This window comes from Pongo abelii, chromosome 17 (genome assembly GCF_028885655.2).
Source record: "Pongo abelii isolate AG06213 chromosome 17, NHGRI_mPonAbe1-v2.0_pri, whole genome shotgun sequence".
Lineage (NCBI taxonomy): Eukaryota > Metazoa > Chordata > Mammalia > Primates > Hominidae > Pongo > Pongo abelii.
This window is the reverse complement of record NC_072002.2, coordinates 91,601,609-91,614,010: the sequence shown is the minus strand read 5'-3', so window position 1 is coordinate 91,614,010 and position 12,402 is coordinate 91,601,609. Positions and strand designations below refer to the sequence as shown.

General features: G+C 49.0%; 2 protein-coding genes and 1 long non-coding RNA gene across 10 annotated transcripts in view; 1 reads left to right on the top strand and 2 right to left on the bottom strand.

The window, feature by feature from the left end:
* Positions 1-258: 258 nt before the first annotated feature.
* Positions 259-3,596, bottom strand: ZNF516-DT (ZNF516 divergent transcript). Its single transcript, XM_024235996.3, is given in 4 exon segments — positions 259-2,479; positions 2,482-2,665; positions 2,667-2,735; positions 3,238-3,596. Coding segments are annotated over 4 exon segments (507 nt in total). The 5' UTR covers positions 3,316-3,596; the 3' UTR covers positions 259-2,303.
* The window catches only part of ZNF516 (zinc finger protein 516), a 134,824-nt gene continuing 125,414 nt past the window's right edge, over positions 2,993-12,402 (top strand). For 2 of the 8 annotated variants that reach the window (XM_054538106.2, XM_054538105.2), the window contains exon 1: positions 3,744-3,880. The gene's annotated coding sequence lies outside the window, so the exon portion shown is untranslated. Of the gene's footprint in view, positions 3,329-3,737; positions 3,881-4,208; positions 4,326-6,250; positions 7,055-7,453; positions 7,573-7,828; positions 7,850-12,402 lie in introns of those variants that run through there. The other 6 variants (XM_024235992.3, XM_024235993.3, XM_009252483.4 and 3 more) reach the window with 6 other exon arrangements.
* On the bottom strand, positions 5,198-7,483 carry LOC112129934 (uncharacterized). Its single transcript, XR_010137635.1, has 2 exons — positions 7,337-7,483; positions 5,198-6,267 (listed from the first exon to the last, which is right to left on the bottom strand). It is a non-coding gene; the product is annotated as an uncharacterized LOC112129934 (long non-coding RNA).

Sequence of the window (12,402 nt, the reverse complement as noted above, 5' to 3'; positions counted from 1 at the left end):
GTCTGTTAACTTTAGATTTAAGCAGTCTGAAACCACTTCATAGAAGACTCTATTTAAAATGTAATCATAATTTTGCCACACCATCCACGGAGGGGATTATCCTATGTTAAATTCCACATGGATACACCCTTGCTGAAGGACTGTTTCTTCCCTCCTCCATATTCAAATGCAGTGTATTCTCTGAATTTTTTAGTTCCATGAAAAGGAAAGATTTCAGGAAAAAAAAAAAACCCAACACATTAGGATTGGTGTAATATTTTTGAAACCATCAGTGATTAAATAAATAGCCAATTTCCATTTATACACAAAATAGTTACCTATTCCAAACAGTACAAAGGGAGTGAACAGCTGTACTCCTAAAACAGTCTTTACCTAGGAATACTTGATAATTTAAATCAAATTTATCCCTAATCCACTCTGAAATCTCTAAATTTAAGTTACTTCAGAAAACAAAAGATTACTCCTTGACTTAGTTGCATAATTCTTCTTTCTCAGATATAATTTAGACAATCCTAATAAATTTACACAAAGATAGGGTTAATATTATTTACTAATGAGTAGCACACCCAACTGTCTAATCAGAGCACTTAAATTTTTGAGCATGAATATTTAATACGTATTTTTTAGTTTGTCTTCGATTTTATGCTATAGTACAGACAGTTTCACTTCCAGCTTTCAGGCACTCGAGGCCTTTTTTTTTTTTTTTTTTTTTTTTGCGGGGGGCGGAGTTCTTTTTGGTTTATACTCTGAGCTATTTTTTTAATGGAAGTCCTCGAGAACGTTTCTAAACGTCCTCAATCCCTCCATAACCATTGAACAGCATTTCATCACAGGTTGAAAGGAGTGGAGTCCCAAAGGCTGAACGAATAATTCATTAGACAATAGCAAGGGAAAATGCTTTCTTTCCCCCATTTATTTCATTAACCAAAATTATTATCTGTTATAAAATTATAAGTAGAGGGTGGGAGGGGGAAATGAAGAGGTTAATGAATGGGTACAAACATACAGTTAGATAGAAGGAGTAGTTCTAATATTTGATAGCAGCCTACAGTGACTACAGTTAATAACAATGGATTGTGTATTTTGAAATAGATAGAAGACAGAACTTGAAATGTTCCCAACGCATAGAAACAATAAATACTCCAGGTGATGAGTACCCTAAGCGCCCCAACTTGATCATTACACATTCTACGCTTGTAACAAATACACGTACCCCATACATGTGTAAAATATCACATCACTAAAAGAAAACAAGTAGCCAAAATCAACCATTAATATTCAACCATTAATACTGCTGACTTTGCCCCATCCAAATACTATAATTTACTTAAGCCTTTCAAAATAGCAGAAGCTTTCCTGGGCCATTCCAGGGGCAGTGTCCTTAATCCCTAATGGTTACTTTAAGTGTTTGAAGCTATTAAAACAGTTGAAATGTTGGCAATGCTAAATATGGTTACAGGAATAGTATGGAAACTTAATATTAAACATTTGATTTTTATACCTTTTTTTGTGTGTGTGGAGTGAGCTAAGAATAGTGCATTGACAAATGAACAACCACCAGTCACTTGTGTACAATCAATGTGAACACGTTTCAATTGTCAGTAACAAAATGATGCTGGCCCTCCAGCTGCCATTTTCTAGGTCGGCCACACCAGACACCAGGACTTAACTCTTGCCCATCCATCAAATTACGCTCTCAGATTTCGCATGCACTGTAGATAAATGTGTAAGAAAGGAAATGGTTTAAAAGCACAATATTATTGCAGACAGACAATGCCCTGAGTGAAATCACATGTGGGTGAGACTTAAGACAGGGCCCTAAACCGGCTAGAAAAAGGAAGCAAGTCACGAACAGTTTTAAGTGGAGGGGTTTGGAAGTCTTGATCACCATTCAATGATCTGCCTTGTCCATTTTCAACACGTGGAAATTGTTAGTGCAAGATTGTAGTTTTAAATAGACCCAAGAATGCAGATGAATGTAGGTTTACAGGACTGACTCATATTCATTCCAAAATCCTACCAAAAAGCTATTAAAGTGTCAAGTCTTCAAACTTTAATCTTTGTTGTTACCTACATGTATGTAATAATATGTGTATACGAGCCATTTACAGCTTTGTAATTAACTGAATTTGGGGATACTTTCTTTGTGCATTTTCACAGTGTACTGAAATGAATGGTGAGCACGTCAATACTTTTCGGTGAATCAGACTTAAATGTGATTGCTGAAGAATACATCCCACTTCGGCATTCATGCTGAAGCCAGCAACAATTGTCCGTGACCTTTAACATGCCTGCTCTCCAAATCAGTGCAGATCGTTAGTCACACGGAGCTTACATTTTAGGACTCGCGGATCCTTCATAGCAGAGGTTCTCCCGGTCTTTCTGCCTGACTCCCCCCCGCCCCGCGACCCCGACCCCGACCCACACTCCCCACCCCCACCCCCCCACCCAGAAACATCACACATGCAGAATGGCCCCGCGTCTGATCTCCAGCTTTCGGGCACAAGCGCCTCCCTTTGCAGCGCGTCTGGAGTAGTTTCTTTTGTAAATTACGCCCTAAGTTGGGGAGGGCCGCGGGCTGCGAGTGTGAGGCGCAGAGGGAGACGCCGCCGCTGAGGTAACCGCCAGGATTGCAGCGCTGACTGCTACGCGGAGCCACGTTGGGGCGTTTTGGACGGAATCCACCTCCACTGCGGAGTTATCACGAGGAGAAGGAGAACAATATGGCCAGGAGCCTGGTGGGAGAAGATAGTGTTACCCCTCCGCAGGCCGCAGCTCCCCGGGTCTACGTCACCGGCGGTGAAGGGGCGCTCGCCCTCGCTAGCTCCGACCCGCCCCGCCCCTCCCCTCCCCCGCCCCCGCGCGCCCTCCCTCCCCTCCCCCACCCCGGCCATCCCTGCCCTGTAACAGGAGAGCATTCTGGAGTCAAATTAGGATTTCTAGTCCCAGACTCAACTTATTACAACTAACTACTGCTCGTGGGGAGTAGGTGAGGTGAAGAAATGAAGTTTTAAGAACAGAAAAATAAGAGTTGAACTTTCAAGGCTACCAGTAAACAACCCCTTCATTTTTAAATGGCCATGTGGCAGAGCCGCTGTTTGAAGTCTTTCCAGCGGGACCTCTGTGACCCTTGATTCAGGACTTAATGTATTGATCCTGCATCTGAACACCCCTAGAGGCATTTACCAGGAAGTTGAGTGACACGCACACGCTACGCCGTGTGTAATGCACACGCACCTGGGACCCCCGAAGGGGTGTCCCCATTTCAGTCCAGATGGGGCGCAGTGCCCAGGTGCCCGCCGGCGGGACCCGCATCCCGAGCACGTCTGTACGTATGGATGCGCGTGTGCGCGCGGAAACGGCCTCCGGGAGCCGGGGCTGCCGCAGCCTTAGACCTTGACGAGGGGCGACCACTGGCCGCTGGAATCGTGATTCAGTGCTATTAGGGGAGAAATTGGCTGTGTCTGAGTCACTGCAAGCCTCCAGACTGTCCCCGCAGTGTGGCAGAACTTTGTGCTGATGAGACAATAGTGGAGTGTGCGTTTCCTACAGGGCAGACCATTCCCGGGCTGGGGGAAGCCTCCGGCCTGCGCCGGGCCGTGGGCGCCTGGCCCCCTCCCCGTGCCGCGCAGCCCCCCGAGCCCGGCCGGCGCCGGGGCCCCCACGGGGCGGACGCGTCCGGGGCGCGCGCGGGCGGCGCGAGGAGGGGGCCGGGCGCGTGGCGGGCCCGGCGCGCCCTCGCGCGTCCCCCGCGCCCGGGCGCAGCTGGCGCGGTCGGTCTAGTGCAGCGCTCGGCTCCGCGCCGCGGGCGCTCGGCTTCACCTTCAGATGCGCGGGGCGTGCGCGTCCTCCTCCCCAGGCCCGCCGCCTCCCCGCCAAGGTAGGGGCCGCGGGCGCGGGGAGGGCTGCGCCGCAGGGGCCGCGGGCAGGCTGTGGGCGCGGGGCCCGGAGCCCCGACGTGCCCCGGACTCTGGTGTGCGCCGCTGGGGGTGGGGGGGAGGCGCTGGGGAGGGGGGTGCGCCGGGGAGGGTCCCCCCGGGCGCGGGGAGGGCTACTTGGCTTTCCCGGTGGGTAGTTGCTCTGCTCTGCAATTCCAGGATAGGGGAAGATGCAACTTCGGGCGGCGGGGCGAGCGCCCGGGAGGTGGTTTTTACCGCAGTGGAGGGGCGGGGTGGGGGCCGGGGTGGGAGCGCGGAAGAGCCTCTGGCTTTGTACACTTCGTCAAAGGCGACGCGGGAGGAGGGGAGCTCGGATGCGCTCTCCATCCATTAGGAGACAAAGAGCAAATTGCCTTACTTTAAAGTAAAACGCTCCGGCTAATGAAGGTGGGTGATGGGGCTGCGGGCCCGAGGAGCCACTTCAATTATTAAGGGTTTGGCGGATGGGATCGATGCCTGTGGGCACCGCGCGCTGCTGCCTAGGGGACGTGTTTGCGTGGAGGGGGGGTGGCCTTGTTTTTTACGGCCCCCTCCCCGGCTACTTGCCAGTCTGCTGGGAGCTTCTAAGTGACCCTAACGTTAAAGAAGTGAGAGGTCCTGGAAGGGAAGTTCGGGCGGGGGTGGGGGTGGGGGCGAGGGTCTGGCACCGACTCGGAGAGGGGTGGGCAGGGACTCCTCGGAGCTGCGCCCCGCCGGGTGCGGGTGGGGGAGGCCTCGGTGGCGAGATGAACCCGGGTGTGTGAAGGAAGAATGCGGTGGGGTGTGTGTGGTTGGGCGGGAGGTGGGGGGAGGCGCCTCCGCTGCCATTTCCAGGGAGAACTAACAGACTGAATAGTTACGATCAGTATTTAGATTAAACCGCCTCAAGTTTTAACGAAACTTTGTATGAATAAGTTTGTTAAATGGCAGCCGAGTGGGGTATTTAAAAGCAGCAGTTTATGTGTGCGGTGAGGAAAGCCAGCGGACCCCCGCAATTAGGGACCAGAGGGAACCAGCCTTTTACCCGAAAAATGTGGGTCTGTAAGTCAGCCCCATCTATTATCAGCGTTAATAAGCTTCCCGCAGCAGACCGGGAGCTCTGGGGGCTGTGTGTGTGTCTTACTCATTCCGCTGATAAAGAGTCACTGGGTCTCCGGGTGTGCAAAGATCAACTTGCGCAGCCCTCTTTTTAAATATATTCATTCTGTGCTTTATTTAATCCAGATGCACAAAAAGCCATTTGCTGCTGCATTGTTGGTTTACATTTTTTTGAAAAGGCGACTGGTGTAACCTGTGGAATTTGAAATGCAAATAAGAGCCTGTGGGAGTAGAGGCAGAACAGATCAGCATTTATAAAGTGGAAAAGATTTAATGTCTTTGAAATCATTGCAGGGGAAGAAACTGGAGGGGGAGTGTGATTTTTCAGGGAGTGAATTGTGACGTCAGGTCTTTTTGGAAAAGATGTTATTTTTAAGGTCTGAAACCCGGCTAGGTGAAGTGCTTACAGGAAAAACAGATTACAAGATTAACATCTGTTAACATGATCGTTTATCTCCAGCCAAAAATAGGTCAGTTCTTTCTTAAGGAAACACGATTGCTGGCGCATGCTTAAATAATAAAATCAAAACGGCGAGTTCATAAATTAGGAACGAGCGTTTGTTACACTCTGCTCTGTGAAGAAACGTTTTTTAATTTCGAGATCAATGGAAGGTCAAAGTCTCTTTTCGATGTAGAGAGCAACTCTTTCCCCTGCGTCGGCCCCCGCCCCCCCCCCCCAACCGCGGAATGACCCCTCCTTCTTACTCGGAGCTCCCTTTCCGCCTCCACTCCCTTGGTTAATTTCTCTTTCCATCCTTTGTGGAAGTACAAAATATATTTAAATGGATATCGTCTGACGCCTCCCTACTTAAAGAAGGCAAACTCTGCGCAGATGGCTAACTTTCAGAGCTCTGCTGTTGTTTTACCATTAAATGAAACGGTAGGGAGGAGAGGAGGAAAAAAAAAAAGGAAACAGCTTTGCGAAGTCTCCCTGCCCCCTGGGCGTGAGTGACGGCTCTGCTGGCCAATCCGCAGCGGCTTTCTCCATCCCGGAGGTAATTTGGGGTGTGAGTGTGTGTGAGCGAGCGCGCGCGCGCGTGCATGAGCCCATGTGTCTGCACACTGAAGTCTGGCCAGCCCCGCGCATCCGCAGGCTTCTGCATTTACACAGATGTGTAATGTAGACGTGGACACGCTTGTATTCGAGTCAGTTCGGCTACATGGGCACGCAGCAGCCCCCACGGAGCGCCTCCCCCTCCGAACGTTCTGTGAAGCATGGGATTTAGAAGCACTTTCAGATTCAGGTCGGAACCTGCAGAAGGGGAAGAAAAGAGGAGGGCTGTGATTGTTTCTCAGCAACTGGGGACTCGAAACGTGCGGTTTCTTCGGCCTTGGTGCCTGGGCAGGCGCGCCCTGGTGCGTTTTTGGTCCAGGTGATGATGGAGCCCACTCGCCCGGGCAAAGCGAACTGAGAACGCGGATTGCGGAAACTGATGTGAACTCGTAAAAAAGTGAAGGGCAGTATGTGTCTTCCAACTTCACATTTTATTTTCTCACTGTGAGTTGCTGCTTAGTCCCTGGCAAATTCTAGAAGGTGAAGCGCTCGTGGCCAGTGAAAGTTCGGCTGCCCACCCGCCTCCTGAACGCTGCGCCCTGGCTGCGTCTGCCCCGCACAATGGGCGTATTCACGGGCACAGCGCGTCACCGGCCACCCTACGCTTGCAGCTGACTTACTGTGGCACCGACTTTCCCAGGAATATCGGTAGTGATGTGTGTGGCTCGCGTAGTACGCACCTCGGGAAGCGTACGGACCCGACCTGAGCCGAGCAGCATCTCCGTGTAAATGTTGGAGACGCGGTGTCTTCCGGGAGCACCGCGGGGTTGCTGCGCTTCTGTACCCACCGGGATGGGGATGATGCAATGGAGAGGTTAAGGACCCACGTGCCCACTTCCTCCCCGGAGACCCCTGCAGGGAGACCCCTGGGAAGGACCTCGTCCATGCGCGGGTGTGCCCGGCCACCAGGCCGCACCGAGGTCACCCGAGGGTCCGTGGGCGACCTTCGTCCTCCCTTTCTGCAGGAACCTAACTGGGTTACAAGGTAGCGTCCGACCCCGCGCCTTCCCTCCCACTCGGGCCATTTCCGCCCCCCAGCCCGAGTTCCACCCGATTCTGCCCCTCCCCAATCTCAGGAGCTGGCGGAACCGGGACTGGGCAGCCCTGGGAGGTGTCGTTGGATTAAATCATTCCTATTTCGGTGTGTCTGAGCAGCAGCGGCGCTGGGGCGCTACTGGGGGACCTGGGGCACGCGCGGCCAGGGGCCGGGGGCGAGAGCGCAGGGCGGCCCTGTGGGCTGGGGGCGGGTCGGGGCGGGGGTACTCACCTGCCCGCCCCGGCGTGGGGGCGGTGGCCGCTTGTTGCTGGGCTGCCAGGAGGAGGGCCGTGGGCGGGGCGGGAAGGGGCGGAGAAGCACGGGGAGGGCCTGGCCCGCCGCCCCCGCCCCCCGGCGCCCGCCCCCCGCCCCCGTCATGTGGAGCGGACGTCACACGCTTGCACTGTAACCCAAGAAGTGAAAGAGACGGACCCACAGCCCAACTTCGCACCATAACAAAGGCGGGGGTCTGTGCGGGCCGGGGGGCGGGGGCGAGCGGGGCGGGCGGGGGGAGCCGGCGGGGGCGGGAGCGAGGCCCGGAGGTGGAGAGAGGGGGCTGCGGGGGGAAGGGCAGGCCGCGGGGTGGGGGGAGCGAGCGGATGGGGGTGTGGAGGGCCAGGGCCGGGGCCGGGGAGGGGGGCGGGTCCGGAACTGGGGTCTGCGCGGGGCTCCGGGCCGGGCCAGGCGGGGGTCCGCGCGGCGGCGTGGACCGGGCTCCGGGGGCCGAGGCGCGGCGGAGGCCAGGTAATTGGTTTCTATTTTAAACTTCACTTTGTTCTGGCGGAGGTGGGGCGGTGGGAAAGGCGTGGCCCCGAGGACGATTACATAAGTGTTCACACCTGAACCGGTCTTGCGCCCGCGAGCGGATTTGGGGTGGGAGTTGGCGGTGGGCACCCGGGCTCGGGGCGCCTCGCGAGGGGCTGCTACGTGGGGGTTTTGTGTCCTGCGTGTGTGTCCTCACAGTGTCTCGACGGTAAAGAGGCCGGGGATGGCTCTGTGGACTGCCTGGGAAAGCCCAGATGTGCCCGTGGGCGTTGGGCTGGCCTTCCAGGGGTGTCCTCTGCGTAACAAAGGACGAAGCCCTCGGACCCTCCGGTCCACTCGTCGTGCTGACTTAACCAGCAAGTCACAAAAGGAACTTTAGTGGGGATCTTCCTTACACATACAGCAGAAAGGCATTGCCTCCCTCAGCCTGCCATGCAGTCTCGAATCTTGATTGAAGGTGATTTAAAAGCTGAGTGATGTACGTTCACCATGGGGCTATGGAGTAAATACTGTTAAAGATAATGACTCGAGTAGATGCAACGGTGGCTAGCCTCCCAAAAGGAGCTTTTTCAGCTTATTTTAAAAACCACCCTATTAATATGATTGAAGTATTTCGGTTTAGGGATGTGTTACTTAAAAGAGCCACGCATGCATGTTATTTGATAGAAACTGGCTACTGCCATGTAAAATAAAAAGAGCTCATTTTATCATTTGTTTGTTCCAGCTTCATTTTCACTTGCATTCTTTATGTTGTCAAGTAACTGTTATTTATATTTACACAGACCAGCCAGAATTAACTATGCTACATACCACTGTTGTGCATGGGTCTGAGAACCCCTCGCCCCCTCTTAGTAAAATTGGAGAGTGAAGTTGCGGAGGAGCCTGCCGTGGTGTGTCAGGGGTTTGAGAGTTAGATTACTTGTAGGAGGACATCTTTAGTTTCACAGGAGTGACCCCCATGGCCATCTTGAATGGGCTCTGGGATGAATTGAACTCTGTGTAAGACCCACAAGTATTTTGGTAATTGAATTTGAATTTCGGTGTGTTAAGGTACAAGCATGTCTAATGTTTTTCTTAATTCATTGGTAGGGCTTTGTTTTCTTACATTTGCTAATTTGAATATACTGAACTACCAGAGCGCATTAACCTTCTAAAAAAATAATAATCCCGGTGGATCTGTAATAAAACTCACCAAGAGGAATGGGGATGCCTCTCTAGAATGAAACACAACACCAAAATAGCAGGTTTAGTAGGTACAGCTTTCAATAATGCAGAGAGAGATGGGAGTTCTGCTTATTTTTACTTCTGAAAGCTTTTATTAGAATAATCTTTCCAAATGGCTTAATATCCTGAAATACACTATATCAAGAACTTTAACTTTGAGAAATGCGTCTGCTATGAATTGTTAACATCCTGAGAATAGTTTACCTCACCAATGTTTTCCCATTGTTATTTGTAAACAACCTTCAGATCTACTAATTTAGGGATTTTATTTTTCCTGGAACCCTGAAGTCCTACATTTCTAACTTTTTTTTTTTTTTTTTTGGTAAGATGTTGTCCCAGAGACCAAAATTGACTGAAGGGAATGAGAGAGGTCTTTGAAAACAGGTCACAATGTGAAAAGCACTTTGTCTCCACTTTCATAAATGAAACTTTTAATTCCATTTACCTAACTTCCCCCTACAAGGAGATATTTGAGTTTTATAAGTGAAGCATTTGATGTGATTAAGTTTAGCAACGTATGTGAAAAAGGAAAGGAGACTTTAAGAATACTTTGAAATGAGGTATACTCCAACAGATGGTTTTCAGTCTTACCAAATGGGGAAAAATGATAATGTGACCTAGCAATTTACGTAGAGTTTAGTCATGGATTATTCTTGAAAAACCAGTACTCAGTGTATTGGGTTGTTGTGGATTTTTTAAAATTCATTTTCCAGAATACGTATTGGTCTTATAATTTAAGAGAAGGAATCTTTTAAAAGAATTTGGTGGGAGTGGTTGTAAGTCTGACTGGAGACTGTGTTTAGAGTTTCAGCTGCATTATACCTTAATGCTGTAGAGATGGAGACTGAAATATAAGCTGACTGCATTCTGCAGCAGGGAGCTTGTCCAAACGTGTGCACTTTCCTGTATAATATGCTTGTTTAAATGTTGAAGACATGCATTATTTTGTTTTGTACTCTATTTCGATTTAGGAGAAAAGGACTTGTGTTAATTACCTAATTAAAAGTGGTATTTTGCTTATTACTAGATTTCCAACTGAAGAAAGCATTGCTATTAAATGTGCAGGAAACACGTATCAGCTTTCTCTTTGGTTTTCAGCTGGCCAAATTTAACTGGAGATGTGTAACTTTCTCAGTGATAGACATGGATTTGATTATTAGTAATAGAACTGTAATGGAAGAAGGTTAAATTTATTTGATTAGGTATCTGCATTATAAATGTTTGAACTTGGAAGTCACATTTCTTCTTCAAAAGCAGACATCTTTAATGCTGTAAATGTTTATACATTTTAGTGCTTGGATAAAGCTATTCTGACACACTCAATTAGTTCTTTCAAAAATGCATCTCTTTGCTGTCCCTCCCCCTCCCCCTCAAAAGTTCTAGAAGCTGTAGGAAAAGTTGAGTTGCCTATCTTACTGAACGTAGTCCAAGGAGTACCCGTGGGTTTGTTCACTGCTCAGGGAGCTGGACGTGTGCCGCTGTGACTTCCTTTGCACATCCTTGCTTCCCTGAATTTGCATTTATTGCCTAACTAGCATCCCGCAAAAAGGCCTTTCCTGGCTGCCTGTGAATTGGCACCTTGGAGCTTCACTTCCAGCATTGTTAATGGCTAAACGTGAAGGACTAATTTTATTACTGCATTTAGCTCACAGGGCCTTGGAAGCGGCCCCTACTCTGTTGTTGGGAACTGCATCTCATTTAGATTTGCATTTTTCAAGTGAATTGTAGTGTCAGGCTGTGCATCCGTTGTGGGGTCTGAGTGGGTGATGGTTGGAATACATCTCCTTGTGTATGAGAGGCACCGAGGGATGTGGAGGTTCTCGGAGGCAGATGGAGGTGGGGGCTGTGGACAAGCCTCTGTTTGTGCAGCAGTGATTATTTGGTTGTTCGACTGTTTGGTTAGGTTCCCTTTGGGCTGGTCGCTAACTGGTGGCATGAGCTGACAGTGTAGCTGTTCTCTTCTTCTCCCTCCCCTCCTGGGGGCTCTCATCCTCAGTCCTTCCACCTGACTGGCCGAAAGTGTAGTGGCAGCAGCCTATTACGGGAATGGATCTAGGGACCGTAGAGGACACGGCATTTTTCCAATTCAAGCGCTGGCCTCAGTTCTCTTTGGTCCCAGGAACCAGTGAGTTTGGGAGTGGGGTAGGACATTCTCTTTGATAGAGGAATGACCTCTGCCCTCAGTTAAGACCACCCTCCCACCCACCGTTGGATGAGAACTATCAAAATCGTTCGATTTTCAGGAATTTGGAAAAGGCACAAACCTATTTTAAGAAAAGAATCATGTCAAATGTTTACATTTATGAATAATTAATAAAATTAACCTTATGGGAAGAGGAGGAAGAAAGAACAACTTTTACTATGACTTTAGAAGGTTTCCTGTTCTTTAAAAAGTATCTTTATTTTAAAATTAATTTTTCTAACTGAAGAATATTTTAGGGGAATGACTTAAATAGCTATAAGGAAGGATATATTTATAGGGGCTATAAATGCATCGTTTGTATTTGAAATTTCTAGTATCCACTACAGTGTATGAAGTGTATTTTAGATGGACTGGTAAAAACCAGCAGTTGCAACTGTCTGTTTTGCATTCCTTATGCTCTGCATCTGGCCACACGTGACTTGAACAGCTGAAGCTTCTCTTTCCAAAGCTAGCGCCATCATCGTGTTTACGTCTAGCCTGAGATGTTTTCCAGTGGTATACATTCGAATTGTAAAGAAGTGTAATTTGTGGCTCTCAACATGCCTTAAAAGTCATTTCCAAAAAATATCTGGCATTTAATCTTTAATTCAAATGGTACTGAAAATTACAAAGCAGGAGTAATTAGAAATGCAACTATTTTTAGAAAGCAAACATGTAAATATATGTTAAGTAATGACTAAAACACAAGCAGGAGAGTAGGAAAAATTATTTAAAAGACAACTATAGTAGGTTTAGATACATCTTACCGTATACTGTATTTTAACTCTATGTTAATTCTGGTAGATTGTATTCCTGTTTCTGTACCTTCCCCCGCAACCTTGGTCAGAAAGTAAATAAAGTCTATAGAATCTCAGAATTTACTGGGCCAAGAAGAGAGATATATCGTATGTAATTGTGAAATCCAGACAGTTCCTCAACTGAGTGGTGAAAATAGGATGAAATCTTGGTGTTTTATTTTCAAGGCAGAGGGAATCTGGTGTTTTTTTTTTTTTTTCCTTCAAAACCAGGTAGACAATGTCTCTCGCCGCCCTGGGGAGTTGCTGGTGCCGGCTCAGCCTCCAGGATTCAGCTGTCCTGTTATTTTCTTGCTTTTTTAGGAGATGGT